Genomic DNA, 27,550 nt, shown 5'->3' with positions numbered 1-27,550 from the left:
GGTCTTGATGTCATACTATAGTTCTGCAAAATGTTACCATTAGGGGAAATGGAATAAAGGGTAAAGGGTACATGGGAGCTCTCTGTATTATTTCTTACAATTGCATGTGAATCTGCAATTATCTTAAAAATTTAATACATAATTAAAAAATCAGTAAGAAATTATCCCCTGCCCCACCCCAGGCAAATAGTAACAGTTATCATCAGAGGCAGATTTACCATAAAGCTAAAAGTAAACTTCAGGGCCGACCTGCACAGAGTGTTCTAATTGGGGAGAAGCCAGATTGCAACAGGAAGACTTTCTGATAAATTGCCTAGAGGTTTCAGAAGAAAGGGACCTAAATTTCCAAGATTCCATAATTTAAAAAATCTCATTCTAAATAAATATTAATGTGTACCTAATTTTAATGTGTACCTAATTTTAGAAGGTCTCAATAAGTACTTACAAAAGCTTCACGCCCCACAAAATTTGGCTCAGCCCCTCCTTACCATTCAGATCCTGGGTATTCTCTCTAGGCGTGTGACCTTAGATTAGTGTCTCTGAGCATTTCTTCATCTGTAAAACAGGGATGATAAATGGAATATCGCCTGCCATATCAGAAAACAAAGGGTGTCACAGTCTCAGCGATTGCAGCCGTGCAGCCAGCACTGAAGGTGGTGAGCCCTGAGGGAACTCAGGAAGGAAACAAAGAATATTTGCCATCTAGCAGCCTTCAGACTGCAGCCACTCCCTAAGGTGAGCCCTGAGGAAACTCAGGATGTGAAAGCACAGGGTACTGGCCCCAGATAGCTAAGGTGCATATCAAAGGAATGATTTCATTGAGCCCAGAATCTTACATCTTCCCATACATAGCAAAGCGTTAAATTCCTTAACATGCGATTTCTGGTTTTCTTTAATTAGTAATCTTTTGATGTTCCACACTACCTGCCCTTTGTTGCAAAACTCCTATATATCCTAGCTCCCCCCTCACCTCCTCAGAGCAGTTCTCTCAGGGTTACTTGAGATGCTGCCTCCTGGGCTTGAAGTCCTAAAAATTCCCGCCAAATAAAACAACTCTTTGGTTGTTAATGATTTTTAGTCCACAGGGACAATAATAAACCTACCTTACCGTTGTGAGCATTAAATGAATTATTATAACTAAGAAGCTTAGAAGTGCCTGGCAGTAAATGCTACGTGTATACCCTTACTATTATTAGTGAGCACCTGGGTTGTGCCTGGCATTATAATGAGAATTTTAAGCACATTAATTTAATTCTCAGAATAGCCAAAGTACTAATATAATGTAAATTTTCGGTATGAAGTAATTGACGTTTTGAGGGACTGAGTCTACAGGTAGACTGAGTGTACAGGATTCGGACTGACTCCGAAACCACACTACCACCAACACGGTTTTCCCTAGGAAGGGAAGGTAGCTTCCTCCAAGACACCCCAGACCTTAAGTTCATGTCCCCTGGGGGCTTTCACTGCCTTAGCCGACCACATTGTAGGGAGTCCAGGAGGAAAAACTCCCTCCACCCCCGGCGGTGGAGGTGAGGAGAGGGCCGGGCTAAGCGACATCTGACTCCAACCTCGACCTCCTCTCCAGGTTCGGCACGCACACGCGCGCGCACGCACACACACACACACACACGTGCCGCCTTTCTCAGCCTTCCGCACACGGGGTCAGGTCCTCCGCGGTCCCGTCGGAGGTAAACTGTCACTTCAGCTGCCGTCCGGGCAGCTCACCGGCCTCCCGCATACGGCAGTGGACCGCAGCCGGAGTCCAGCCCGCGGGTGCAAAAACCCGGCGGGCGCGCTCGCCCCTCCCACTTCGCCCAACGGCTCCCGCCACTGCAGGCCCCGCCCTACCTCTTAACTCCCTCCTCCTCGCTCGTCCGTTTAGCCTACCCAGCTCCAGAGTCCAGGCCTCTCAGCGACCACAGCGCTAGGCCTGCCCCCGTCCTTGGGTCGCGAGCGCCGAAGTCATCGAACGCAGCCAATGGATGGTGCGGTGGCGGCACCGCGGGAGGTTCGATTGACCGGGCCTGGCGGGTCCCGGGAGTCCTGGCGGCTGTTAACGCGCGCTTTGGGAAGAGGAAGGTTGAGGGGGAGTGCTTGGGATTGAGCAGCCTTGCCGCTCTTTCCAGCCTCGCCTGGGATTACCCTCCCAAGGCCGGGTCTTCTACTTGTCCTGCCTGGACCCCTGCTCGGCCTCCCTCCGTCCGGCATCCGCACTCCTCCGGACTCGCCCTCCCCAGGCCTCGAATTTTCACCGCTGTAGCCACTCTCCTGGCCTGTGATTACCCTTTCCACCCCGCAGCTACCCTCTGCCTTCACGTCCACCTGGGAACATTATCTCGACTCCACTCTGCTCAGTCTGGCAGTCTACCTTGCCTCTTTGCCCCATCCCAGACCTCTACTCATTTCTGCTTGGGTATTTCCTTTTTGGCCTTCTCTTCCGCCTCGGCTGCCTCGGCTAACTGGAGACCGACACTTTCACAGATTGGGCCCAAACCTCAGCCCCTGGCTGTAATCCCTCCATCCATGCTCCCTCTTTAATTAGCCCATGCTCTCAGTAATGTAGCTGCCCGCTCTTTACCAGGCTGGTTCTGCGTTCTCAGCTGTTGGGTGCCTTTGACCTTTGGCTGATGGGTACTTGACATTTTATGTTCCTGGGCCCAGAATGGTAAATATGGGCCTAGGGGAGGCTGTGGCTAGCCCTATGGCGGTGTCTAATGGGCTCACTTAACGTCCTCTCCTTACAGAGGAGGAGCTTAGCTCCCAGTCAGCTGGCCAAGAGAAAACCGGAAGGCGGACCCTGTGATGAGGAAGACTGGCGGCCTGAAGCAGTGGTGAGTCCTCTGCCCTCAAGGGGATAGGGAAGGTGGGGGTGCAGGCTGTTGAGGCAGAAAGGAACCCTAGACCTGGTTTCAGGGTTACATGGAGTGAACCCCGTCACCTCCAGAAGCCTCTTTCAGTAAACTTCAGTGAGTGCTTACTATGTGTCAGGCATTGAACCACATAAATAAAATCTTTGTTCTCAAGGTGCTCATTTGAAGCTAATATGCCTCAATCTTCCTGGTTAGGAAGGGGCATTCCAAAGCAAAGAACTGATTGGGTTGGGCTTTTGGCTCCCTTGGGAAAAAAAAAGGGGGTTTCCCCAGCAGCAACTAGCAGCCCGCTCTTTTGCTCATTGTCACCTGCCCAATGTCACAGAACAGTAGAGTGTACTGGGCCTACCTTAGAGTCTGAGCTCCCTTGGGCCTAGATTGGAGGGGTAATGCCCCTCCAGTCCCTGCAAATACTCAAGGGCACTATGTTCGACTTTGGACTGGGCTCTGCCTTGGAGGCTTTCTGGGGCTGGCTGTGGGCAGGACCTGTGTAACCAAAATCAGTAGGAAGATGTAGTATGTACTTCAGAGAGCAATCCAAGAAGCAGTGTTTGGCCACAGGAACTTTGGAGGAAGGGATTAGCTAAGGAATTTCTCAAAGGCATTTTTGGGCGGCGTTAGTGAGTGAGTAAAAGCCTGTAGAGAGAGCGGAAGTGGCCTGGTGTTTCTGTTTCAGGTATGCCTTAGCTTCAAATACCTTGGCAACCTGGTGCAAGTGGGTTCTTGCCTGATGGCTCAGTGGGGCTTACTCTAGTTGTACTGCTGGTGTGCAGGCGGCTCCTCTACCTGTGAGGGAGACACATTGGCTGCCCCTTGCCACTTACCTGGGTCTCAGACTTGAACTTGGGGCAGTACTTGGTGCTGTCTGCTACTGGTTGCTTCAGAAAATGCTTTCAGTGCTGGTGTTCTCACTGCTATGGTGTGGCTGGTTGAGAGTGGTCTCAGAGGCCTGGGAGTTGGGAGCAGCTGAACTCTTGCCCTCCATTGGTAAACTCAGGGAGGGAAGCAGAGGGTCACTCAGTATTCCTTGGGGCTTTTAGAGTGAAGATTTGCGGGCAGCATGACTCTGTGCTACTGATGGACTTGCCCTTCACAGGCCCACTTCATTTACCTCTTCTAGTGCCCTTCAGATTAGGCAAGTTCTTTAACCTCATTAAGCTCCAGTTTTCTCACTTGTTAAATCAGGATATAAACGTGTATTTTAGGATTACTGTGAAGATGATACACGATAATATTGTACATGTGAAGAGTTTAGCACAGTGCCTGGCACTTAAGCATTTTAAATGTTAGTTGCCATTGTGGTGAACTCTGTATCTTCCAGACTTCACCTTCCCCAATTCTCTCTCCTAGACTCCTAAGAAACGGAAATCCAACAGTGAGACCCAGAGCCAGGAGTGTTTTCTGTCTCCTTTTCGGAAACCTTTGACTCACCTAACGAATCGACCACCGTGTCTGGACAGCAGTCAACATGTAAGCCCTAACTGCAACCTGCCAATGTCTGTGTGTACCCTGTTTTGTCTAGGGAGGCTCCCTCGGTCCTCACACAGTAGCCAGCAGATGCTTTAGTGGGGGCTTTGGGCCTGCCCACAGATTCTGGGGCCTGGAAAAGGCCTGACCTCTTTCCTTAGAGATTGTGTGCCTGACTTGGAATTCCCCTTGTTTGTATTTACTTGGGCACCAGATCTCAGGTGGCTCAGATTGCTGAGGACAAGAGGGTGCAGGAGAGTGAAGGCTATGGCAGGGTGTTGGAACCTGTCAGAGAACTGTCTCTGACTCTGCTTATGGCTTCTAAGAAGTACCAGGGTCCTACAGCTTTCACGTGTATCCTCTAGTAAAATCAAAGGTAATCATCAAGTGGCAGGTTCTGTGCATTATTTCATGTAACTCTCATTTTTTAAGATGAGGAAGCTGAGTCTCAGAGAAGTTAAGTAATTTGCTCAAAGTTACAGAGTTGTCAGATCTGCCTAGCTCCATCCAAAGCTTTTTCCTCCAAACTTTCTGAGGGACAGAGTGACACTGATCTCCAAAAACCCTTGGATTGTGATAAGAGTGATAAAAGTGTCTTCTGTTATTCCTAACAAACCCCTTTCAGCCACACCTGAATTTGCTAATGAGATGACTTTGTAAAGCACTTAACTTTGGGGCTGGTTGCCAGGGGAACCAAACCACCAATGGCCAATGTTTAATCGGGCCTACTCTTTACAAACCCAAAAGGTATGGGAGGGTTTGGAGAACTGCCTGCTTGTTGACTTGGTGAGCTGGAAGTTGGGAAGGGGCACACCCGAAACTCCCCTGGGACAGAAGTTTCTGTGCTCACCACCCTTCCAGACCTCCCTCTGTGTCTCTTCATCTGGCTATTCATTCATATCTTTTAATATCCTTTGTGATAAATCAGTAATCTAGTAAGTAAACTATCTGAGTTCTGTGAGCCACCTAGCGAATTAATCGAACCCAAGGAGGGGGTTGTGGGAACATTTGATTTATAGCTTGTGGTCAGAAGCACAGGTAACCACCTGGACTTGAGATTTGCATCTGAAGCAGTGGGGAAGGCAGTCACGTGGGACTGAACCCTTTTAGGATCTGATGCTTTCTCCTGGAAGATAGTGTTGGAATTAAGTTGTAGGGCACCTACACGGAGGCGAAGATTTGCTTCATGTATGGAAAACCGACACATCTGGTGTCAGAAGAAGTGTAATATTGAGAGTAGAAGAGACACAGGATCGTGTTTTTCCTTTACAGGGACATTTTGAAGGGAAAATGGGAGTATGTTGATGGGAATGTGTAGTGGAGGTTAGTTATTTGTGCATTCAGCAAACACTTAAAAACATTTTTACATAGTATTTGATGAATACAAAAACATATATGTATAATGTATATAAAATATAAAACAAACACCTGTGAACCCACCATCCGGGACTAGAACATCATCAAATTCATAATCCCTTTTCTCATTCCCAGAGGTAGCCACTATCCTGAATTATATTCATCATACCTTGCTTTTTGTGATAGTTTTACCATATATATATAATTCACTAAGTAATACATTGTTTAATCGTTTTCTTGAGCTTTAAAAAGTGGTGTGTAGTCCTCCGGGACTGTTTTCATTCCGGATTCATTTTGTTGTCCTATAGAACTATATGACATAAGTGCGGATGTGGTGGGTGTATGCAAACAGGGGGCCTAACAGTCTGGAGGCTGGTGGAGACCCGAATCTGAGGGACATGCTGATTAGGTTGAGTTCTGAAGGATGCGAGGAGTTTGCCAGGTGAAGAGAACAGGAAGTTTTCTAGCTAGAGGGAACAGCCTGTTTGAAAGCTGTGGAGGAAGGGTCCCCAAAGGCAAAAATGCTTCAGGACCACAAAAGTCAGTGCAGCTCTGGAGATGAAGACTTTAGCCTTAGACACAATCAATTTTAAGTCCTGTAGGATGTCTGGGTTTGCAGATGTGGGTGTGGTACCTAGGAGGGAGTTATGGACTGGAAATAGATTTGGGGTGATTGGCATAGAGTTTGTTTGACACCTACAAAGTGTATTGGAGTGTCCATGTGAATGTACAGGTAGAAGAGCTTAGGGCTGAGCCCTGAGGAACACTGACTTTTAAAAGGGATTGGGCAGAGGAAGAAGAGTGCACTAGGGCACTGAGCATGAGGTCCCAGAAAGGCAAAATACTGGGAGAGTGGTGTCATGGAAGTCAAAAGCAGAGAATCTTTGAGAGGAAGGAGTGGCCAGCTTTGTCTGGTAAGATAGGGTAGAAACATATCCCTTGGAGTTAAGGTCTTGTAGGCCATTGGTGACCTTGGCCAGAATCACTTCAGAAGAGTGGAAGGGGCAGAAGATAGGAGGAGTGAGAGATAAGGAAGGGGAGACAGACTACTCTTTCTAGAAGTTTGAAGGGGAGGAGATAAGAAGTCAAAGGACATTTTGTTTTTGAGATAGGAGAGAGTTAAGCATGTTTTTTTTTTTTTTTTAACAACTTTATTGGGGTTAAGCATGTTTTAAATGCTGGTGAGAAAGAGCTAGTAGAGAGGGAGAAGTTGAGACAACAGGAGAGATCAGGCAGACCTGATAGAGTGACTCTCTGTGGAAGAGGGAAGCTTTGACCTTGGCGGGGAGGAGGGATGTTCTTCTCCCTCTTCTATCATCAGAAGGAAAGGGTGGTATGGGTTTTCAGTAACTAAATAAAGTGAGAGCATGCTTTCTCCTCTGCCTCTGTCAAAGTCTAGTGAGTACTACCAGACCAGATTCTTGGAGGCTGGCCATTGCAAGTCTTGCAGACTCTGCCCTCAGATGTTTTTGGCCATGGGTCCTCACCTTCTTCCACAGTAGTTGCACAAGCCTGCACTTCTACCTGCAGAACTTGTGGCTCCTGGGTTTTACTGAAAGTCTTTTTAAATTTGGAGCATAAATTCTTGGCTACTTAGAGCTTCAATACTAGCCTCTTATATTGACAGTCTTGAAAATAATAGTTTCAGAATTAAAAGCAGAATTGATGCCAAGTTAGGAAAGAAATTAGAGTCCATTTCCTTCCTTTTCCTCTCCTTTGACTTAAAGGTAGCTTTTTGTTAGCATGTTCTATATATGAGTTTCTCATCATTGCTATGGTAATTAAACATAGTCAAAAGATTTTATTCAGCTGCAAAGAAATACGCAAATAAAGAATTTGGGCCTTTCTCCAACCCTGGGCTTGTCGTGTTATTTAGTGTGGTGATGAAGTTCAGTTCTCCACGTTCCTTTTCTATCTTCCAGTAGGTTGCCAAATATATTCATTACATTTTTCCTATTTAAACTACATTGAGTTTCTAGAATTTAAATAATCTGTATAGAAGTGAGTCAGAATTAAAAAGGTAAGAATTTCAGGGCAAGACAGGCTTGCTTTTTTCCCTATTAAAATACCTTATTGCTAAAAGGGAGTATTTTTCATTACTTCTTTTTGCACTAATGTATTCCACGAAGACTACCTTTAGGGTTTCTGCTCTTGTTCTCACCTTGCTCTCTTGGGTTCTAGCTCTTATTTTGTTGAGGTTTACAGTCTATCGTAATTCCCCGAGGGCTCAGGTGCATATAGATCAGAACTTTGATGGGAGTTTTCAGTTAGCTCAGGAGCTGGCACTGTGGACTCCCCTGCCTCCTCCTGCCCCAGCCCCGTAACCCAGTGCTGATTCCAGGCCGAAGTGATGGCACAGAGACTTCCTGTCACCCTTGTCCCTTGCTTTTTCTTGGTGATTGGCTTCCCCTCTCTCTCATGTCCTCTTTCTCATGTTTTTCCCTCTCTTGTGCCTTCCCATGGCAGGAAGCTGCTGACTCTGGGCTGATCCACATGGCTATACTCAAACAGGTTGGATTAGGAAGCCATATTGCCCAGTAGTTACAAGTAAGGGCCTGGAATCAGGAAAGTCCTGCAAATGTCATGGCTGTGTGACTTGGGAAACCACTCAGCCTCAATTTGCTCATCTGTAAAATGGGGATGCCAGTAATATATGGACCTCATAGGACTGTTAATGAGGATTAAATGGTAACATGAATGCGAGGGCTTAGCACCGCATCTGGCATACATTGTTAATCATCATTATTGTTGTCACTTTTGCTGTTGTTGTCAACATTATTTTACTAGTACTACCGCTCCTTTTACTCCTGCTACCACTACTCTTTGAAGGGCTGTTTAGTTCCCAAGGAGGCTGATGTGAGAGTTGATATGGGAATTGGATGCAGTAGGCAGAACTGATATGACAAAAAAGGAAATGTGCGCTATGCTTGGAAAGATGCAACCCTGAAGGACAGTGGTTGAATCCAGACATTGGAGTTCTGTTAGTACTGGGATCGGGTGAGTTTGTGGTGCTTTCTTCTTAAGGCGCTGCAGCCTAGGGAATAGTTAGGTGTCCTTACTTGGCATGGTCTTTCATGAGCTAAAGGCTCTGAGCCTTGTGGTTGACCAAGGCTAGGTATTTGCTTTGGCACTCTCTTGTCCCTGGGGATTTGTGGAACCTTATGCAAAGCCTCAAAGGTAAAAGCCATTGTACAAAACCTAATCTAATATGGAGCACATCTCCTTCTGTTCTAGATGCATCTGAATGAAACATAATCAAAATACAATGCTCTGAATGTATTACGATGCTTAAACAGGCATTTTAGACTGCATTTGTAAAAATATTATCCCATAACATCTCCAATCAGTCCTGAATCCCTGTTTCTTCTCTTTTTTAGGAAGCGTTTATTCGAAGCATTTTGTCAAAGCCTTTCAAAATCCCCATTCCAAATTATCAAGGTAAAAATGAAGACTTTTCTATTTCTTAAATTAGTCACGTGTGAATATGCCTGAATAGATTAAAACCTCTGCTTTTGTAAGTACAGCTTACCTTGGAATTAAAGATGCCAGTCCAGTGGTGACTATGTATGGGGTGACCTTCCCAGGGCCTGCGTAAAGTCTGTGTTTGACAGCTTTGGCAAAGGCTACCAAGACTAACTGCCCCTCATCTTCTTGGTGGGGATATGTCAGTGTTCAGGATGCTCCTGGTGGGCCAGGGTGGCTGATGGACCCAGGCTATATTCAGTCCAAGTGAGTTCAGTAGCATTTCCTTTATGAGGCTGACTCTGTCAGAGGCCTAGGTTCTATAGGGTTTCCCCCTGCCTTATGTAGGGCATAGAAGTGTGCTAAAACTGGGGACTGAGAGGGAGGAGGCGAACTCTCAAGACCTCTCAGTCTTGAAAGGCCCCTTTAGGGTTTCAGACCTTTCCAGAATTGATTTGATCTAAGATGAACGAGACCTGGCCCCCCAGAAGTTTGTAGTTGAATGGGAGAAGTCATATGGAGAAAACTCTGATCTGAGGCAGACTGGGGTATTGGTCAGGTATAGGTGCCCAAACTGCTTTTGGAGAGGTTTTTGGGAGAGGGGGTCATATGGAAGCTTAGGAAAGTTTATGTGAAGGATAGGCATTTGAGCTGGGCCTGCTGGAGCTCCTCAACTTAGAGGCTTAGGTGACAAATTGTTGGTTTCTAGGTCCTCTGGGCTTTCGAGCATTGGGCCTCAAAAGGGCTGGGGTCCGCCGGGCCCTCCATGACCCTCTGGAAGAAGGTGCCTTGGTTCTGTACGAGCCCCCCTTGCTGAGCGCCCACGACCAGCTGAAGCTTGACAAGTATGTGCACTGGTATTTCTTGAGCAGTTCTGGTCCTATAAGTGCACAAACCTGGAGGGCAGAGAGCATTTTGGTGTGATTTCACCTTGGGACCTGCGTATGTTTTCAGAGTGCTGTCATGACTACTGTACCATCCAGAGTGAGTAGGTGGGGAAGGAGAGTGCCTGGGGAAGAACACGTGGACATGTCCATTTGGTGGGGTTTCCTCATCCATTCCTACTGGGCTCACTCAGGGGCACAGGGAAGGTTAAGGTGATGACATAGGGAACCCATCTCCATCTCCTAACTTTCTCACCCTGGAGAGGAATTTGCTATGGTTCGGTTGCACCAGGCCAAGGAGGTCCTCTGTTAGGCAGCTGCCTCTGAATCAAGGACACAACTTTCTGAGGGTGTGGCCTTGCCCGTGGCTGAGCTCCGTGTTTTCTTTGTTGTGTTTTCTCAGGGAAAAACTCCCTGTCCATGTGGTCGTTGATCCTATTCTCAGTAAGGTCTTGAGGCCTCATCAGAGAGAGGTAAATGGGGGGTGGGGGGGTGAGTTTGGGCTAGGGTAGGGGCTGCACCTGAGGGGCTGTCATCCCTGGGGCAGCTGCAGTGTGGATGCCAAAGTGGGCTGAGTGCTGTTATTCCCCAGGGAGTGAAGTTCCTGTGGGAGTGTGTCACCAGTCGGCGCATCCCTGGTAGCCATGGCTGCATCATGGCTGATGAGATGGGCCTGGGCAAGACGCTACAATGCATCACATTGATGTGGACGCTTTTGCGCCAGAGTCCAGAGTGCAAGCCAGAAATTGACAAGGCAGTGGTGGTGTCGCCCTCCAGCCTAGTGAAGAACTGGTACAATGAAGTTGGGAAATGGCTTGGAGGGAGGATCCAACCTCTAGCCATCGACGGAGGCTCTAAGGACGAGATAGACCAAAAGCTGGGTAGGAGCCTTAACAAACATGGCCGCACTCCTCCATACAACCTGCTCCTGTCTTAAGTGTATCCTCACTGATGGCCAGGGTTGAGGGCAGGGAGGAGGGGTGACAGAAAGTAGAATTCCTGTGGAAAGAGTTGAAATAGTTATTTCCAGGCTAAATTAAAGAATCATCAGACTGGCTTTTTCTTTATGATATTCTCAGATTTGTTCCCTTGACACCTTTTTTGTTGTAGAAGGATTTATGAACCAGCGTGGAGCCAGAGTGCCTTCTCCCATCCTCATCATTTCCTATGAGACTTTCCGCCTTCATGTCGGAGTCCTCCGGAGAGGGAGTGTTGGACTGGTCATATGTGATGAGGTACTTGACGCTCAGCTGTCTGGGTGGTAGGAGAAAGTCTGTCGATGTCTTCTCACTGAGAACTGCCATCCAAGGACTGTGCCAGTTACTGGGGGATGCAGAGGACAGAACATACTGCCTTGGAGGAGGCAAATGGGAGGGAGAGCCCATGGTACCAATTTGCCGAAAGAGGGGTTAAGCAGAGCTTGGAATGCCAAGGAGAGTGAGGTGCTGTGGGCTGATTGGTTTTGTTGCCTCTAGACAGTTTTCCTAGACCAAAGGACTTTGAAGGGTGGGAGGGATTTGGATGGGTGGAGAGACATGGTACAGTGTTTAGGGGAATAGGTTCTAGGGTCAGAGAGATCTTTGTTCAAATCCTGGCTCTGCCACTTATCAGAGTAAGTGGTAAGTTACTTAACCACCCAAGCCTCTTTTTCTGTGTCAATAAAATGGGTGATAATATCTGCCTTATGGGATTATTGTGAGCATTAAATGAAGGAAAGCTTTTTTTTTTTTTTTTTTTTTTTATTTATTTATTTATTATTATTATAATTTTTGCGGTATGCGGGCCTCTCACTGTTGTGGCCTCTCCCTGTTGTGGCCTCCCCCGTTGAGGAGCATGGGCTCCGGACGCGCAGGCTCGGCGGCCATGGCTCACGGGCCCAGCCGCTCCGCGGCACGCGGGATCCTCCCGGACCGGGGCACGAACCCGCGTCCCCTGCATCGGCAGGCGGACTCTCAACCACTACGCCACCAGGGAAGCCCCTAAATGAAGGAAAGCTTTTATCACAGTGCCTGGTATGTCATAAGACCTTGGTACATGTCAGCTCTGGGTGGTTTTTTGTTGTTGCTGTTTGTTTGTTTTTTTAATAATTCACCTTTAAAAATAATTATTTTAAATTCTGTTTTATTTTTTGGGTGTGCCACATGGCACATGGGATCTAGTTCCCTGACCAGGGATCGAACCCATGCCCACTGTAGTGGAAGCGCAGAGTCTTAACCACTGGACCGCCAGGGAAGTCTCTTATCTGTCTGTCTATCTATCTATCTCATGCAGGGCCTTTTATTTATTTATATCATTCATTCATTCATTCATTTATTGGCTGCGTAGGATCTTCGTTGCTGTGCGTGGGCTTTCTCTAGCTGTGGTGAGTGGGGGCTACTCTTTGTTGCTGTGTGCAGGCTTCTACTTGCGGTGGCTTCTCTTGTTGAGCACAGGCTCTAGGCGTGCGGGCTTCAGTAGTTGCAGCACACGGGCTCAGTAGTTGTGGCTCGCGGGCTCTAGAGCACAGGCTCAGTAGTCGTGGCTCATGGGCTTAGTTGCTCCGTGGCACGTGGGATCTTCCCGGATCAGGGCTCGAACCTGTGTCCCCTGCATCGGCAGGCAGATTCTTAACCACTGTGCCACCAGGGAAGTCCCTTAATTTTTTTTTTATGTACGTATGTACTTACTTATTTAATTTATTTATTCTTCTTGGCTGTGTCGGGTCTTGGTTGCAGCACGCAGAATCTTCATTGAGGCATGTGGGATCTTTCGTTTTGGCATGTGGGCTTCTCTCTAATTGTGGCCTGCAGGTTTTCTCTCCTCTAGTTGTGGCATGAAGGTTCCAGAGTGCGTGGGCTATGTAGTTTGCGGCACGCAGGCTCTCTAGTTGAGGTGCGTGAGCTCAGTAGTAGTGGTGTGCGGGCCTATCTGCCCTGCGGCTTTTGGGAACCTAGTTGCCCGACCAAGAATCCAACGCGCATCCCCTGCATTGGAAGGCGAATTCTTTACCACTGGACCACCAAGGCAGTCCCCTCAGCTTTGGTTTTTATTCTAGGCTGAGAGGACTCATGAACAGAAGCACGGAGATAGGAAAGTCCAGTGTGGATAGTCCACACCTTGTGAGTCTGTGTTGACTCTCTGGGACTAAGGAAAATACGTCAGTTGTTACTCTCTGGCCTTTTCCAGCACTGTACATGAAGGGTGGTAGGGATGCAACTACTTGGAAAGGAGTGAGGGTGGCTGGGAGCTTCCCAGTATAAAGAATTTCCCACGTCTTTAGGGGACTTGGCTACCCTGAGCCTGCTGCCATTGTTTACATCTTGGGGAAAGTAAGGTCACTTTGCACACCCCTGGGGCTTTAGTGGAGAGGTGGCTGAAAGACTTGGCCCCATCTGTCAACTGATTGGCAGGCTTGACTGTGCTCTGGGGACTATATAGATTACCCTGTATCTGAGGGTTTGGGGAGAGGACAGAGAAGAAAAGCTTACTTTGGGGTACCATGCTTGTTAGTAGTGAGCTGTTTCCCAGTTGAGCTTTTGTCCTTATGAAGAGTCTGGCATGTCTGCCAACTTCCAATACCCTGATGGGCCATTCCTTGGTAGGAGTAAGAGATTTAGCAGATTGAGATGGGGTATGCACGTGGCCACTGTCCAGGACCCTGGCATTTGCTTCATTACCATGGAGGGGGACGGTGCCAGGAGCCTGGTCTAGAGACCAGGGCATTGGGGAAGGGAAGGGAAGGCAGGCTGTTGAGCCCTTGAGGACTGGGCGGCATCTAGATTTTCTTCTGCTCTATAGTGTTTCGTTTCTTCCTCATTCTCTCCTGTTTTCTGAGCTGACTGGCATGAGGGACCAGGCTGCCTCTTGCCACACTGCAGGGTCCTGGCCCTCCCTTCTGCTCTTCTACCTTTTATTTATTTATGGTTTTTTTCTTTTTTTTCTACCTTTTATTTGTCAGCAGTGTGTTAATTGTCAGAGACCTGAGGAAGCCAAAGTCCTGAAAGATAGTCAGCCTACTCTAGAAGTTTGTCCTGTTTGGATCTGGGAAAGAGAAGGTTCTGCCCCAGCTTTCATGTTCCCAGCTTCCTCCCAGCTGATGCTTTTCTCTGGAACACAGAAATAATAACATAATAATAGCATAATAACTGTACAGAATCTTGATCCACATTGTAATCTGAGTTAGACAGGGCAAGTCAGAACACTTGGGATCAGCGTTGGCTTTGCCACTTGTAAGCATGACAGCAGATGAGACTGCTCTGAGACTATAGAGTAGATAGCACATGGTCTACCTGAAAGGGACATGATACAGATCAAGAAAGAGGATATAGGGAAGCATTTTGTAAGGTGTATGAACAGGGGAGGGATTGACGTCATCATCATCGTCATCATCTCAGTTTTGGAGATGAGGAGACTGAAGCTCAGAGAAGTGCTGGGACTTGAATCCAGGTCTGAGATTTTAAGTCCTGGCTCTTTCTTCTCTCTTAATGCCTTGGTTGTAACCAAAGCTTGGTGTAGGGAGAAGCTTGGCTTGGTTATGGAAGGACTCGTCCCTGTATGCCTTATCTGGACCCATGTATGTTCCTTTACAAGTGCTGGAACACAAAGCAAGTCAGATGCTGGGAAATGCAGTAAAAACAAGAATCTACTCATGGGGCTCATGTTTCAGAGAGACAAGTGGTGGTATTTAATCTTAGTGTCATTTTTTGCTTTTAAAAGGATAAGCTGAGAATTCTGCCAGAACAGAAGTTTAGCAGCAGCTTATAAATAAGAACTCTGACAACTTTTCATCTGGCCAAACATTTGATTTGCTGAGATGCCAGCATTTGGGTTTTAAATCTGTGGCCGATGGTGGCAGGAGCCGGGTCTGGAGCCAGGAAGGTCCCATGGGAGCTGGGGTTGGCTTTCCCTTTCACAGAGACCCACAGGGGTAGTGCATCAGTTCAGTTCATTAACTGAGTTATTAAGTACCTGTTTTGTGTCAGGCCCTGGGGATCTCATGATTGCCAGCCATCAGGGAGCTTCAGTTTAGAGGGATCCAATTGTTTAGAGGGATCCAATGCATGCCCATTTCCCCAGGGCCTTTTGGGTAATTTCTTCACAAGTTTCAGGTCTTATTTCCCTCTTCAGCTCAGAAGTATCAGCCTCTTGTTTCAGGGCTGTTGCTTGGATCCTCCAGTCACTTTTAAGTTTCTTTGTTTAGGATGTCTTTAAAATTTTTTTTTAAAACAGATATAATTGACATACAATGTTTTCATTTTAGGTATACAACATCCAGTCATTTTTTTTTTAATTAAAATTCTATGGGTGTCTGTCTAATTCTTCAATAGCAATGTTGCTTATTCATTCATTCTTCAGCAAGCATTCACTGAGCAGTGTTCTGTGTGGGGCTCTGTCCCGTGCACTGTTACAAAGGCAAATCTGACATGGTCTCTGCCTTTAAAAGTTCCTGCCTTGGTGAGGAGATAAAGTATAATCGAATGTGATTAGTGTATATAGCAGTAGATGAGAGGCAGAGTAGTATAGTGCCCGGACTTCAGAATCTCACACACCTGAGTTCAAATCTCAGTTCTGCTACTTGATACCATCATGATTTTGAATAACTGTGCACCTCTCTGAACCTCATTTTCTCTAAAAGGGTATTGTAATTTCCTCTCATCTGATTGTTATCTGGATTATAGAAGAGAATATAGGTAAAGTGCTTAGTATAGTGCCTGGCACATTAAAAGGATTCAGTGCACAGCTGTTATGTACAGACTGCCATAAGAGCCAGAGGTGAGAGACCCCAACAGCCTGGGGTCATTGAGGAAGGCTTTGCATAGGAGGTGACATTTGAGGAATTTGCCTGTGGAAGAGAATTGTGGGCAGAGGAATGGCATGGGCAAAGAGACCTAAGGAAATCCAGCATTAGGAGTGGTGAGTTATAGTTTCCTGGACTGTGACAAGCTGTGGAGAGTGTCACAGAAGTCAGCTGGGTCCTTTTTGAGAAGTACTAAGCTAACGAGCTTGGGCTTGATCGCGCAGATGGGAGAGTCAGTGGAGGGTCTGTGTTTAATTGCACTGTGAGGCTGGCTTATTTGTTCATTCTTTCACTGGTGGTTGTGTTTTGCGTGCCCTGCCCAGCGTGGGGCTGAAAGGGACTGGGGGTAGAAAAGGCACAGGCCTTGCCCGTGTGATTCTTTGGGAGAGAGGAAAGTTGATAGGGTCCTTTACCATTTTGTTGAAAAAGGCTTAAAAGAGGAGTAACAGGTGTGTATTGGGGTGGGTGATATAGGGATAGGGGAAGAGATGCAAAGAGAGGCAGAGAGAGGCTCTTTCTTTAGATATCTGAGCTGGCTGGATTCTGTGGAAAGAGGAGAGGAGGAGCCTGGACCAAGTCCCCTTAGCACTGATAGCTTGGAGACTAATACAGAAGGCATCTGGCTCAGGAGGTTATAGGATGGTTGGGCTAGTGCAGGGGGAGGATTCCCTGAAAGCACGGGTCTCTAACATGTCTGAATGATCTCTGAAGAGGATAGGCAGGCTGCTATGGCTCTGGAGGTTGGGGCAGGGAAGAGGAGGGGAAGAAATAGAGAATCCATGCTTTATGGATATAGCATTGGTCTAGAAGCTGAAGGTCTGTCTCTTGAGCCTGGCATTTCTCCCCAAGAGAGTGGGTAAACTCTCGCTTTTGCTGCCCGCTGCCCAGTTCCCAAGGCCTCAGGACCTGTAATGCTCATGATTCCTCTTTGCTTGTCTATACAAGATTTTGCTACTATTAGGGAGGCCACATTGTGCCCATGCCTAAGTGAGAATTAATTTCCTTTCAGGGACACAGGCTCAAGAACTCTGAGAATCAGACTTACCAGGCCCTGGACAGCTTGAACACCAGCCGACGGGTCCTCATCTCCGGGACTCCCATCCAGAATGATCTCCTTGAGTATTTCAGCTTGGTACATTTTGTTAATTCGGGAATCCTGGGTAAGTATCTTGGCCTTGTCTGCTATACTGGAGAGGAGCCTTGCCTTAGCCTTGGGATTGTAACGCTAGCTGAGGAGAGAGAGGAGAGACCACTAGTTATATGTGGGTCACTAGGCACTCTTCTAGGAAGATTTCTCATGTCAAGGAGTAGCAAAGCCATTGGGAGACCTTGGCTCTGCTGAGCTACTCATCAAGGCCCACTCTGGTCTTTTTTTTCACTGCAGAGGTCGCAGGGGCTACGCAGGGCATTGTCTCTATGAGCTGGGGATGGAACTACTATCCCCAGGCATTTTTGCTCATCACATCCTAGCTGCCTCACAAGAGCTTTCGCCTCAGAGCAGACTCTGTATTGGGCAGTTTTGTTTTTAACCATTTTTTAGTGTGCAACTTAGTGTCATTAAGTACGTTCACATTGTTGTGCAACCATCACCACCAACCATCTCCAGAACTTTTTTCATCTTGCAAAAGTGAAACTCTACCCATTAAGCAGCAGCTCCCCATTTCCCACTCCCCCCAGCCCCTGGCAACCATAGCTTGGGCAGTTCTTGCACATAGATATCTGTGGAAGGGTTTATTAGTGCCCAGTTTTGAACTTTAAAGAATCATATAGCATATTTTCCTTTGCATCTGGATTCTTTTGTTCGATATTATGTGTATGAGATTCACCCATGTTGTTGCCTATAGCAGTAGTTTTTCACTTTAGTATACTATTCCATTTCATGAATATACCAGAATTTATTAGTTCTACTGTTGATAGGCAATTGAATTGTTTCCAGTTTTTTATTATTTTGAATAATGATCCTGTGAACATTCTTCTACATTTTTGTTTTTGTTTTTTTTTTTTTGCGGTACGCGGGCCTCTCACTGTTGTGGCCTCTCCCGTTGCAGAGCACAGGCTCCGGACGCGCAGGCTCAGCGGCCATGGCTCACGGGCCTAGCTGCTCTGCGGCATGTGGGATCTTCCCAGACTGGGGCATGAACCCGCGTCCCCTGTATCGGCAGGCAGACTCTCAACCACTGTGCCACCAGGGAAGCCCTTGTACGTTTTTTTTACCTGAGCATAGTATGCGTTCCTCTGTCGTAAGAGTGGAATTGCTGGGTCATATGTTATGCGTGTGTTTAACCCTAGTAGATACTCCAGTTTTCCAGAGTGATTGTACTGGCAGTATATGAAAATTCCAGTATCTCTACATCAGGGGCCAGCAAATTTTTTCTTAAAAGGGTAGATAGCCAAAAAAAAAAAAGGCTAGATAGTTATTTTAGGCTCGTAGGCCATACTGTCTCTGTCACAGCTACTCAGCTCTGCTATTGCAGTAGGAAAGCAGCCATAAAATGTAAATGAATGAGCATGGATGTGTTCTAATAAAACTATTTATAGAAACAGGTGGCTGGCCCATGGCTATAGTATGCTGGCCTCTGTTTTATAGCATCACCAATATTTATCTTTAGAACACATTTTAAAAAAAATTTAGTCATTCTGGGTGGGTGTTTAGTGATATTTCATTGCATTTATTTAATGTTGAATAAAACTCAAACACCTTTGGGCCTTCCCTGGTGGTCCAGTGTTTAAGACTCTGCGCTCCCAGTGAGTGCAGGGGACCTGGGTTCGATCCCTGGTCAGGGAACTAGATCCCACACGTGTGCAGCAGCAAAGAGTCCACGTGCCGCAACTAAAGATCCTACACGTGGCAACGAAGATCCTGCATGCCACAGCTAAGATCCGGCGCAGCCAAGTAAATAAATAATATTTTAAAAAAAAAGAGATTGTTTAAAAAAAAAGTTGAACACCTTTTAATATGTTCATTGGCCATTTGGAGATCCTCTTTTGTGAGGTACCTGACCTTTTAAATTCCTGGCCAAAACAAAACCCTATACTCATTAAACAGTTGCTCCCTATCCTCACTTACCACCAACCCCTATCAACTACCAGTCTGCTTTCTGTCTCTGTGGACTTGCCTATTGTGAATATTTTCTATAAATGGAATCATATAATATGGGACCTTTTGTGTTTGGCTTCTTATACTTAGCATAATGCTTTGAAGGTTCATCCATATTGTAGCAAGTATCAGTACAGATCTTCCTCAACTTATGATGGGGTTCTATGCCACTAAACCCATTGTAAGTTGAAAATATTTTAAGTCAAAAATGCATTTAAGGGACTTCCCTGGTGTTCCAGTGGTTAAGACTCCACGCTTCTACTGCAGGGGTGCAGGTTTGATCCTTTGTCGGGGAACTAAGATCCTGCATGCCATGTGGCAGGGCATCCCAACCAAAAAAAAAAATCATAAAATATAAAGTGGTATGCGGCATATAAAATAATTGTACACCTTGAAGGAAAAAAAGCATTTAATGTCAAACATCATAACTTAGCCTAGCCTAACTAAAATGTGCTCAGAACACTTAAATTAGCCTACAGTGGGTAAAAGCATTTCACACAAATCCTATTTTATAATAAAGTGCTGAATATCTCATGTAATTTATTGAATACTGTACTGTAAGTGAAAAACAGAATAATTTTATGGGCATAGAATGGTTATAAGTATATCGGTTGTTAACCCTCATGATCACGTGGCTGACTGGGAGCTGTGGCTCACTGTTGCTGCCCAATATCAAGAGAGAGTATGGTATTTCATATTGCTAGCCTGGGAAAAGATGAAAATTAAAAATTTGAAGTATAGTTTCTACTGAATGCATATTGCTTCCACACAATCATAAAGTCGAAAATTCATAAGTCAAACCATCATAATAAGTTGAGGACTGTTTTTTGTTTTTTTTGTTGTTGTTGTTTTGGCCACGCTGCATGGCATGCGGGATTTTAGTTCCCCAACCTGTGCCCTCTGCAGTGGAAGCGTGGAGTCTTAACCACTGGACCACCAGGGAAGTCCCAGTTGAGGACTGTCTTGTACTTCATTGTACATGCTACTTCATCTCTTATAAGCAGTATATAGGTGGGCTATTAAAAAAAAAAATGTCCAGTTTGACAATTGGATTATTTGGTCCATTTACATTTAATGTAATTAGTTATATATTTGGGTTTTGATCTACTTGCTATCTTATTATTTGGCCTTTCAAGTCCTTGCTGCTTTGGTAGCTCTCTGATCCATTCAAACAGAAATTGCCTATAATTTGTTCAGCTTTGTTGTTCTCAGTAAAAGGTTGGTCTGTGACAAAGTAGTCTGCTGTTACTAGCAGTGGGAAAGTCATTACTTTTCTATATTCCTTAATGCCTTTTCTCCTGTGCTTAGGAACTGCCCAGGAGTTCAAGAAGCATTTTGAATTGCCAATTTTGAAGGGTCGAGATGCAGCTGCCAGTGAGGAAGATAGGCATCTAGGAGAGGAGCGACTGCGGGAGCTCATCAGCATTGTGAATAGGTAATGGGGTGTGGGCTAGACAGTAGTACCTCCCTTTGGGTCCCCCCACATTAGGTCATCAGAATTGCCTCCTTAGCCATCCAAAGCCAATCCTTTGTGGCCTTGGCCTTGAGGTCTGGGATTCTCCTGAGAGAGTGGGATTGTGCCCTGACAGTAGTCACTGAATAAATGAAGGGGTCTTGCAGGCTGATTCCCTGCTTTCTCCCTGACCTTGGGCCCTGTGGTCTGGTTTGGTGCCGCTTAGCGTCCTGCTGAGGAAGCTTTTTTCTGTTGCTAGACCTCCTGAGCAAAATACCTCTTGGAGCATTGTTAGTACTTCAGAAGTTTCCTCTCAGTCTCACCCCTAAAGCACCAGGCGTCCCTTCCCACGTCCCATAGCTTTCTGTGACAGGTAGTAGATCTGAAGGATGGGTATGGCTCCCAGGCTGACAAGGCTCTCTCCAGGGGGGCCACATAGCTCAAGGGGCAGGTACATTCTGGAGTCCTCTGTTGTAGTTATGTGTACTTGATGATTTGCTTCCTGAAGAGTCTTGCTTTTGCCAACAGGCACCTCCCTCTCAGGTTAAGATGGCAGGAAGGAGAGTCAGTGTGCTCTTAGGAGCTGCTGCTTAGGTGCTTGATCCTGTCCTTCCTGGTCTGCCAGGTAGTATGGGCATACTTTCATTGAACCTTGGGCCGTGTGGCAGCAGGCATTTGAGCAAATGCAAGCAGAAACTCCCATTAGGGCTCAGTGGTTTACAGCTTACTTCCCCTGTCAGAGGACCAGGCTTAGTAGACCTCTGCCTTCTCTTGAAAGGCAGCTGACCTTTTGAAGGCAAAGAGAGAGTTGTCCGTCTGAGCTAGACTGTTTGAAAGGGTCTCTGTTCCCGTGACTGAGACCCTGGTATAGATATCTTTGCCATAGGGCTGATGGGTTTCTGACATTTGATACTACAAAAGAAAATCAGTCTTGGTCCTTTGGGTGGTAGCTTTTATTCTGGTATTAGCGTGGCAGTTTTATCAGCCCCTTGTCTTTTTATCTTGTTCTCCCAGGTGCCTGATACGGAGGACATCTGATATCCTTTCTAAATATCTGCCTGTGAAGATCGAGCAGGTGGTTTGTTGTAGGTACTAAACTCAACTGAGGGGTGTGGAGTGAGTGGGTAAAAGCTCAGTCCCTGAGGTATGGCTGGGCTCTCAGTGTGTCCTTAGAGGGCAGAAGTGTGGTCCAGCATTTCCTGCTGACCCAGCTCCTTTTTTTTTTCTTTTTCAGGCTGACACCCCTTCAGACTGAATTATACAAGAGGTTTTTGAGACAGGCCAAGCCAGCAGAAGAGTTGTGTGAGGGCAAGATGAGTGTGTCTTCCCTTTCTTCCATCACTTCACTAAAGAAACTATGTAATCGTGAGTTGGATCCGTGCGCCGGGGTCCTCTGTGAGAGTGAGCAAGGAGGGTAGTTCAACCACCTTCACTAAAACTTGTCCATAGTCCTCATAGAGGCCACATGTAATTCTGTGCCTCCACAAGGCATGAGCTCATGTATTGTGTACTCTAAACCAGACCTTTTGCTTTGGAAAATTTAGCTTATCCTTTGCCTGACCCATGCTTGATGCTTGGAATATATAGGACTGTGCGTGAGAGTGTGTGCACACACACACATGCATATTAAATATTGGACAGGGGGAAAAATAACAAACTTTTCCCTGTCTGGTATAGCTCGCCTCTTGTTGGGAGAACACAGAACACACTAGTGAGCAAAATTGTCCACTCATGATCCCAGGTGGCACTGACTGCACACTGGGATTTGGAAACAAGCAAATCTGGTGCTGAGGAAGGTCTGGGTAGGCTTCTAGAGGGCGTTCTAATGAGCATTGAAGTGGAAACTTCTGAAAGCAATGTAGCTGGCATTTTGGAGTTATTTTCAGATCCAGCTCTAATCTATGACAAGTGTGTGGAGGAAGAGGATGGCTTTGAAGGTACCTTGGACATATTTCCCCCTGGGTATAGCTCCAAGGCTCTAGAGCCTCAGCTGTCAGGTGAGTCCTTTCCTACCAGTCTTTGGGCTCCTCTAGGAAGAGGGGTGGGAGGTTGTCTCTTTGTGCTAGATCTATTCTGTCTCACGGCAGGATATCAAGAGTAAGAATCCTGGGCCATTGGGATGGCCCATTGGGTGCTGATGGTTGTTGATCTCCCCAGGTAAGATGCTGGTCCTTGATTACATTCTGGCGGTGACCAGAAGTCGCAGCAGTGACAAAGTAGTGCTGGTGTCCAATTACACTCAGACATTGGACCTCTTTGAGAAACTCTGCCGGGCCCGAAGGTAGGGAAGAGCTGTCAAAGGGGTACCTCTCCTACTGTACCCCTAGGAAAAGTAGGTGTTCTGATTGGTGGATATGGACCAAGATGTGGATGCAGGAGGGACTTTCCAGAAGATGTCTGTTCCCTTATTGCTGCAATGGCCATAACTCCATCTCCAAGCAGAATAGTCCTTTGTCCTTCACATACTCCACAGGACAGTCCTAGCCCTTAGCTCCCTGCCACTCCCTTTGGGAGTTTAGGGTTTCAGGCTGTATATGAACAGCCTTCAAGCATGGTTAGTTCAGTCTCTTCAGTAGCTCTGGCTCCAAGGGGCTCTGCTTCCTTCATGATTTGATCTTTGGATTCCCCTTCAGGTACTTATATGTTCGCCTGGATGGCACAATGTCCATTAAGAAGCGAGCCAAGGTTGTGGAGCGCTTCAACAATCCGTCCGTAAGTGCACAGCTCCTGTCCCCACACCACTAATGCAATAACATCAGAACTAAGGGTTGACAGAGAATCTACAAAGGGGCTCGGCTTTAGGTCTCTCTTGACTTTTTTTTTCTGGTGGGTGTGGTAGGGTTAGGCTGATTGGTTGGTGATGACTGTACTGGGAACTGACCTTGTGGGCTGGTAAACTGGCTGGTAGGTAGGCAAACTGGTGGTCCTCACAATTGGTCTGCACATGAGAGAACAGTTGGCTGGGCTGAGCAAGATTCTTAGTTTGGGCTGTAAGTGGTTCTTTTTCTCCTCCTTCTCTTTCCAGAGTCCTGACTTTGTCTTCATGCTGAGCAGCAAAGCTGGGGGCTGTGGCCTCAATCTCATTGGGGCTAACCGACTGGTCATGTTTGACCCTGACTGGAACCCAGCCAATGATGAACAAGCCATGGCCCGGGTCTGGCGTGATGGTCAAAAGAAGACCTGCTATATCTATCGCCTGCTCTCTGTAAGGATGGTGATAATGGTCAGCGTAGGTGTGGGTCGTGGAATAAGACTTTCAGGACCACCTTGGGTTGTTTCTTATTGCCTCTCTTTGGCCCCTCTGCCCGTAACAGTGGCCAGGCTATGGGCTTAGCCTGGAGCTCTTTATTCTTCTTTTCTCTCCCTCTCTCACCACCCTGTTCCTCAGATCCTTCTTACTATGCCCTCTGGATGCCTGTGCAGTAGTTAACAAACTCCCCTGTGGCCTCATCCTTTTCACAGGACACTTGATTTCTCTTACACCTGATTTCGTCCGTGCCGCTTGCCTTGTAGTCTTTTCACACCCAGTGTCCCAAGGGGCTAAGAAGTGGTATTGGCATTCTCCAAGTTCTCAGTGATCAGTCAGACCATCCATCCTATAGTACCTCTTTTGAAGCTCATGTTGTCTTGACTACCCTCTTTTCCTTGCTACAGTCATCTACCTTCTGCTGTTCACCTAACTCATCAATAACTTTGGATACCAGTTCAGTCTTCATTTCTTCCCCAAATCCAGCTATCATCCTGGCTGACTTCAAGGACCATGCAATTTTCCAGCACTCTGGCCTTCACGTTTCCTTGACTTCATCTCTAATGACCTCTTTAACTCCCCCTCATTTTTTTTTTTAACTTTATTTTTTATTTATTTATTTTTGGCTGCTTTGGGTCTTTGTTGCTGCGTGCGGGCTTTCTCTAGTTGTGGTGAGCGGGGCCTACTCTTCATTGTGTTGAGCGGGCTTATTGCAGTGGCTTCTCTTGTTGCGGAGCACAAGCTCTAGGCGCGTGGGCTTCAGTAGTTGTGGCACGCGGGCTCAGTAGTGGCTCCCGGGCTCTAGAGCGCAGGCTCAGTAATTGTGGCGCACGGGCTTAGTTGCTCTGCAGCATGTGGGATCTTCCCGGACCAAGGCTCGAACCTGTGTCCCCTGCATTGGCAGGCAGATTCCCAACCACTGCACCACCAGGGAAGTCCCTTTTAAAAAAATAAAAAATAAAAAAATAATTTATTTTTGGCTGCATTGGGTCTTCGTTGTTGGGTCTTCATTGCTGCTTGCGGGCTTTCTGTAGTTGCTGTGAGTGGGGCCTGCTCTTTGTTGTGGTGCACAGGCTTATTGCGGTGGCTTCTCTTGTTTCAGAGCTTAGCTCTAGGCATGCGGACTCAGTAGTTGTGGCTCGTGAGCTCTAGAGCGCAGGCTCAGTAGCTGTGGAGCACGGGCTTAGTTGGTTCGTGGCATGTGGGATCTTCCCGGACCAGGGCTCAAACCCATGTCCCCTGCATTGGCAGGCGGATTCTTAACCACTGTGCCACCAGGGAAGTCCTCCCCCTCATTTTTTTACTCTCATTATTCCAAAGGCCACAGTATGGAACTTGTAACAGTACCCAAACTACACAGTACCCAGAACTTTAATTAATACCTATCATTCTACTCTCATTTCCTGTCCTTCCAGCTTTCTCATACCTCCTATATCTGTTTCAACCTCATGTCCCTAGTTACCCCCACCCCAGCTCCTCCCAGTCTGGCTTCCCTTTCTATTCAGCCTGATCCTCATCGTGCATCCTTTCAGCCACTCTTCTCCTAATACCTACTCCATGTGGATCCTTATAGCTGTTCTCAGCTTCAGCTTCTGTGCCAGATACAGCTTGCGTTTACAGATTGGCGCTACCACAGATTAATTTTCCATTTTGAGCGGGGCCATATCTCATTTCCTTCACCAGCTACTTCAAGCCTTCACCATTTTCCTCAAGCTTCCTACCTGGCCCTGTCTTTCCTTCTTTCTGGAGAGACTTTGTCTTCTACTTCACAGAGAAAATGTAGGCTACCAAGCTTAAATTCTCTTGCCTAACTTCCTCTCTCTGTCAGTCTTTACACCTGCTCTTCCCTTCCATTCTCAAAGGAAAATCATTTCCTTCCTCTCTGTTCGAGGCTTATCATTCCAGCTCTGCTCTAGACCCTTTTCCTATCCTTTCCTTTCTTAGTTGATCAGTTTATCTTTTATTTCCCTGAAGTCTGTAAACATTGTCAAGTAGCTCTCACCTTAAAAACAAGTTTCTCAACCCTCTGTCCTATTGCAGTGACTACCTTGGGTTACTTTTCATTCACTGTCAGATTTTTCCAAAGCCTACAGATTTACTTCATCTCATCTCCTATTCACTTATCTCACCAGTTATGCCACTGAACCCGCTTTCGATGTATTGGCTTCCTAATTGCTAAAACAAGAGACTCTTGATTTTTCTTCTTTGTATATCTGACACTGCTGGCTACAAATCTTAAAATTCTTTTCTCTTTGGAAACTCCACTCTGGTTTTCCTACCGCTGTGATTATATGCACTCATTATATTGACAAGTCTCTAATTAACTTTTTAGCCCAGATCTCTTACCTGAGTTCTAGACCCATATTTCCATCACCTACTGTATATTTCTACTTAAATGTCTTACGAGTATCCCCTTCTGAATTTTGTCATTTAATGGCTCTGTTATCCACCCAGCCCAAATCTGGATATCATCCTACTGGACCATTCTGTTTCCTAACCAGATTCTAATTATACCATTGATTTTACCTTCTCAAAATTTCCTTAATCTAACCTTCCTCTCCATTCCATACTAAAATCATAGTCATCTGACTCCCTAATTCTTTACCTTTGGTCTTATCATAACGCATTCTTCACAACTACTTCTGGAATGAGCTTTCCAAAAATTCTAACTTTGCTTTTCACTTCCAAGACAAGGCCAAGCTCTTTAGCCTGGCATCCAAGTTTCTCCAGTATGGGGCTTTCTTAGTCCCAGCTCTTACATACTGTACTCCTACCATCCTCTAGACAGGCCAGACTCCTCACAGTCCTCTAATAGGCCAGGCTTATTGGTTTTGTTCTTACACGTGGAATGCCTTCTCTCTTTCCTTGTAAACCATCTATTCATTTTTCAAGATTCAGCTCAAGGATAATCCTTACTTTCAAGATTTTCAACATTATTCCATTCCACCATCCCTCTTGTGGGTCCCTGGGTATCCTATACAGATTTCTATCATTGTACCAATTATATGTCTCTCTCTCCCGCGGTAGTCTATGAGTTTAAGAATAAGGATCATATTGGATTCTTCTTTGTATCCTGGCATTAGCACAGGGCCTGGCATAGGATACTCAAAGGACATTTACTTGAGTGAGTGAGATTTGGACTTGGTGTGGAGATCTGCTGCTGCAGACAAACCTCAGCCCACCCTGAAGAAATTTAGCGAGGCCCTGGAATCCTCCATTGGCACAGAAAATATCCTGGGTGGGCAGACATGCACAAGTCATATTCCCAAAAGATAGACTGGGAAAATGGGCTTAGATCAGGGGTCCCCAACCCTTGGGCTGGGGACTGGAACTGGTCCACGGCCTGTTAGGAACTGGGCCGCACAGCAGGAGGTGAGCAGCAAGTGAGCAAAGCTTCATGTGGAGCTCCCCATTGCTCGTGTTAACCACCTGAGCCATTCCCCACCCCCCCCATCCACCCGTCACCAGTCTGTATGAAAATTGTCTTCCACGAAACCACCAGTCCCTAGTGCCAAAAAGGTTGCGGACCGCTGGCTTAGATGAACAGAGTTATTGCTGCAAGACTCTTCTCATTCATCTCCCCTTCTCTTGGGTGGCTATAGTTTCAACCCCTGGGTTTTCCTGCCCCCTATGTTTGGAGGTGACTTAGCCCTGGCTTCCACCCCTACCCCCCACCCCCAGGCAGGAACCATTGAGGAGAAGATCTTTCAGCGTCAGAGCCACAAGAAGGCACTGAGCAGCTGTGTGGTGGACGAGGAGCAGGATGTGGAGCGGCACTTCTCTCTAGGCGAGTTGAAGGAGCTGTTTACCCTGGATGAGGCTAGCCCCAGTGACACACATGACAGGTGGGTGAAGTGCCCTGCTGGCCATTACCTCTGAACACCCTACACAGCATGGAGATGGGATCTACAGTAACCACAGCTCTGTCCTCTGCCCGC

At 46.6% G+C, this 27,550-nt stretch overlaps 1 protein-coding gene and 1 long non-coding RNA gene across 6 annotated transcripts in view; one reads left to right on the top strand and one right to left on the bottom strand.

The window, feature by feature from the left end:
• Positions 1-1,817, bottom strand: part of LOC113621634 (uncharacterized) — a 30,652-nt gene extending 28,835 nt beyond the window's left edge. For both annotated transcript variants that reach the window (XR_003433242.1, XR_003433243.1), the window contains exons 1-2: positions 1,629-1,817; positions 489-555 (exon numbers count right to left, since the gene is read on the bottom strand). This is a non-coding gene — a long non-coding RNA (uncharacterized LOC113621634). The remainder of the gene's footprint in view (positions 1-488; positions 556-1,628) is intronic.
• A 74-nt stretch (positions 1,818-1,891) lies between these two features.
• RAD54L (RAD54 like) overlaps positions 1,892-27,550 on the top strand; it is a 30,889-nt gene continuing 5,230 nt past the window's right edge. For 3 of the 4 annotated variants that reach the window (XM_027108636.1, XM_027108635.1, XM_027108634.1), the window contains exons 1-17: positions 1,892-2,008; positions 2,745-2,831; positions 4,221-4,340; positions 9,071-9,131; positions 9,865-10,000; positions 10,443-10,512; positions 10,632-10,920; positions 11,150-11,274; positions 16,825-16,975; positions 20,221-20,347; positions 21,380-21,454; positions 21,600-21,730; positions 22,252-22,362; positions 22,523-22,646; positions 22,999-23,077; positions 23,391-23,570; positions 27,294-27,457. In XM_027108636.1, coding sequence (XP_026964437.1) covers positions 1,979-2,008; positions 2,745-2,831; positions 4,221-4,340; positions 9,071-9,131; positions 9,865-10,000; positions 10,443-10,512; positions 10,632-10,920; positions 11,150-11,274; positions 16,825-16,975; positions 20,221-20,347; positions 21,380-21,454; positions 21,600-21,730; positions 22,252-22,362; positions 22,523-22,646; positions 22,999-23,077; positions 23,391-23,570; positions 27,294-27,457 — 2,060 coding nt within the window. In that variant the 5' untranslated portion in view covers positions 1,892-1,978. Of the gene's footprint in view, positions 2,009-2,059; positions 2,666-2,744; positions 2,832-4,220; positions 4,341-9,070; positions 9,132-9,864; positions 10,001-10,442; positions 10,513-10,631; positions 10,921-11,149; positions 11,275-16,824; positions 16,976-20,220; positions 20,348-21,379; positions 21,455-21,599; positions 21,731-22,251; positions 22,363-22,522; positions 22,647-22,998; positions 23,078-23,390; positions 23,571-27,293; positions 27,458-27,550 lie in introns of those variants that run through there. The other variant, XM_027108637.1, reaches the window with a different exon arrangement.

This window comes from Aethalodelphis obliquidens, unplaced genomic scaffold, assembly GCF_003676395.1.
Source record: "Aethalodelphis obliquidens isolate GAN/ISIS:26980383/991018 unplaced genomic scaffold, ASM367639v1 scaffold9, whole genome shotgun sequence".
Lineage (NCBI taxonomy): Eukaryota > Metazoa > Chordata > Mammalia > Artiodactyla > Delphinidae > Aethalodelphis > Aethalodelphis obliquidens.
This window is presented reverse-complemented; position numbering and strand designations above follow the sequence as displayed.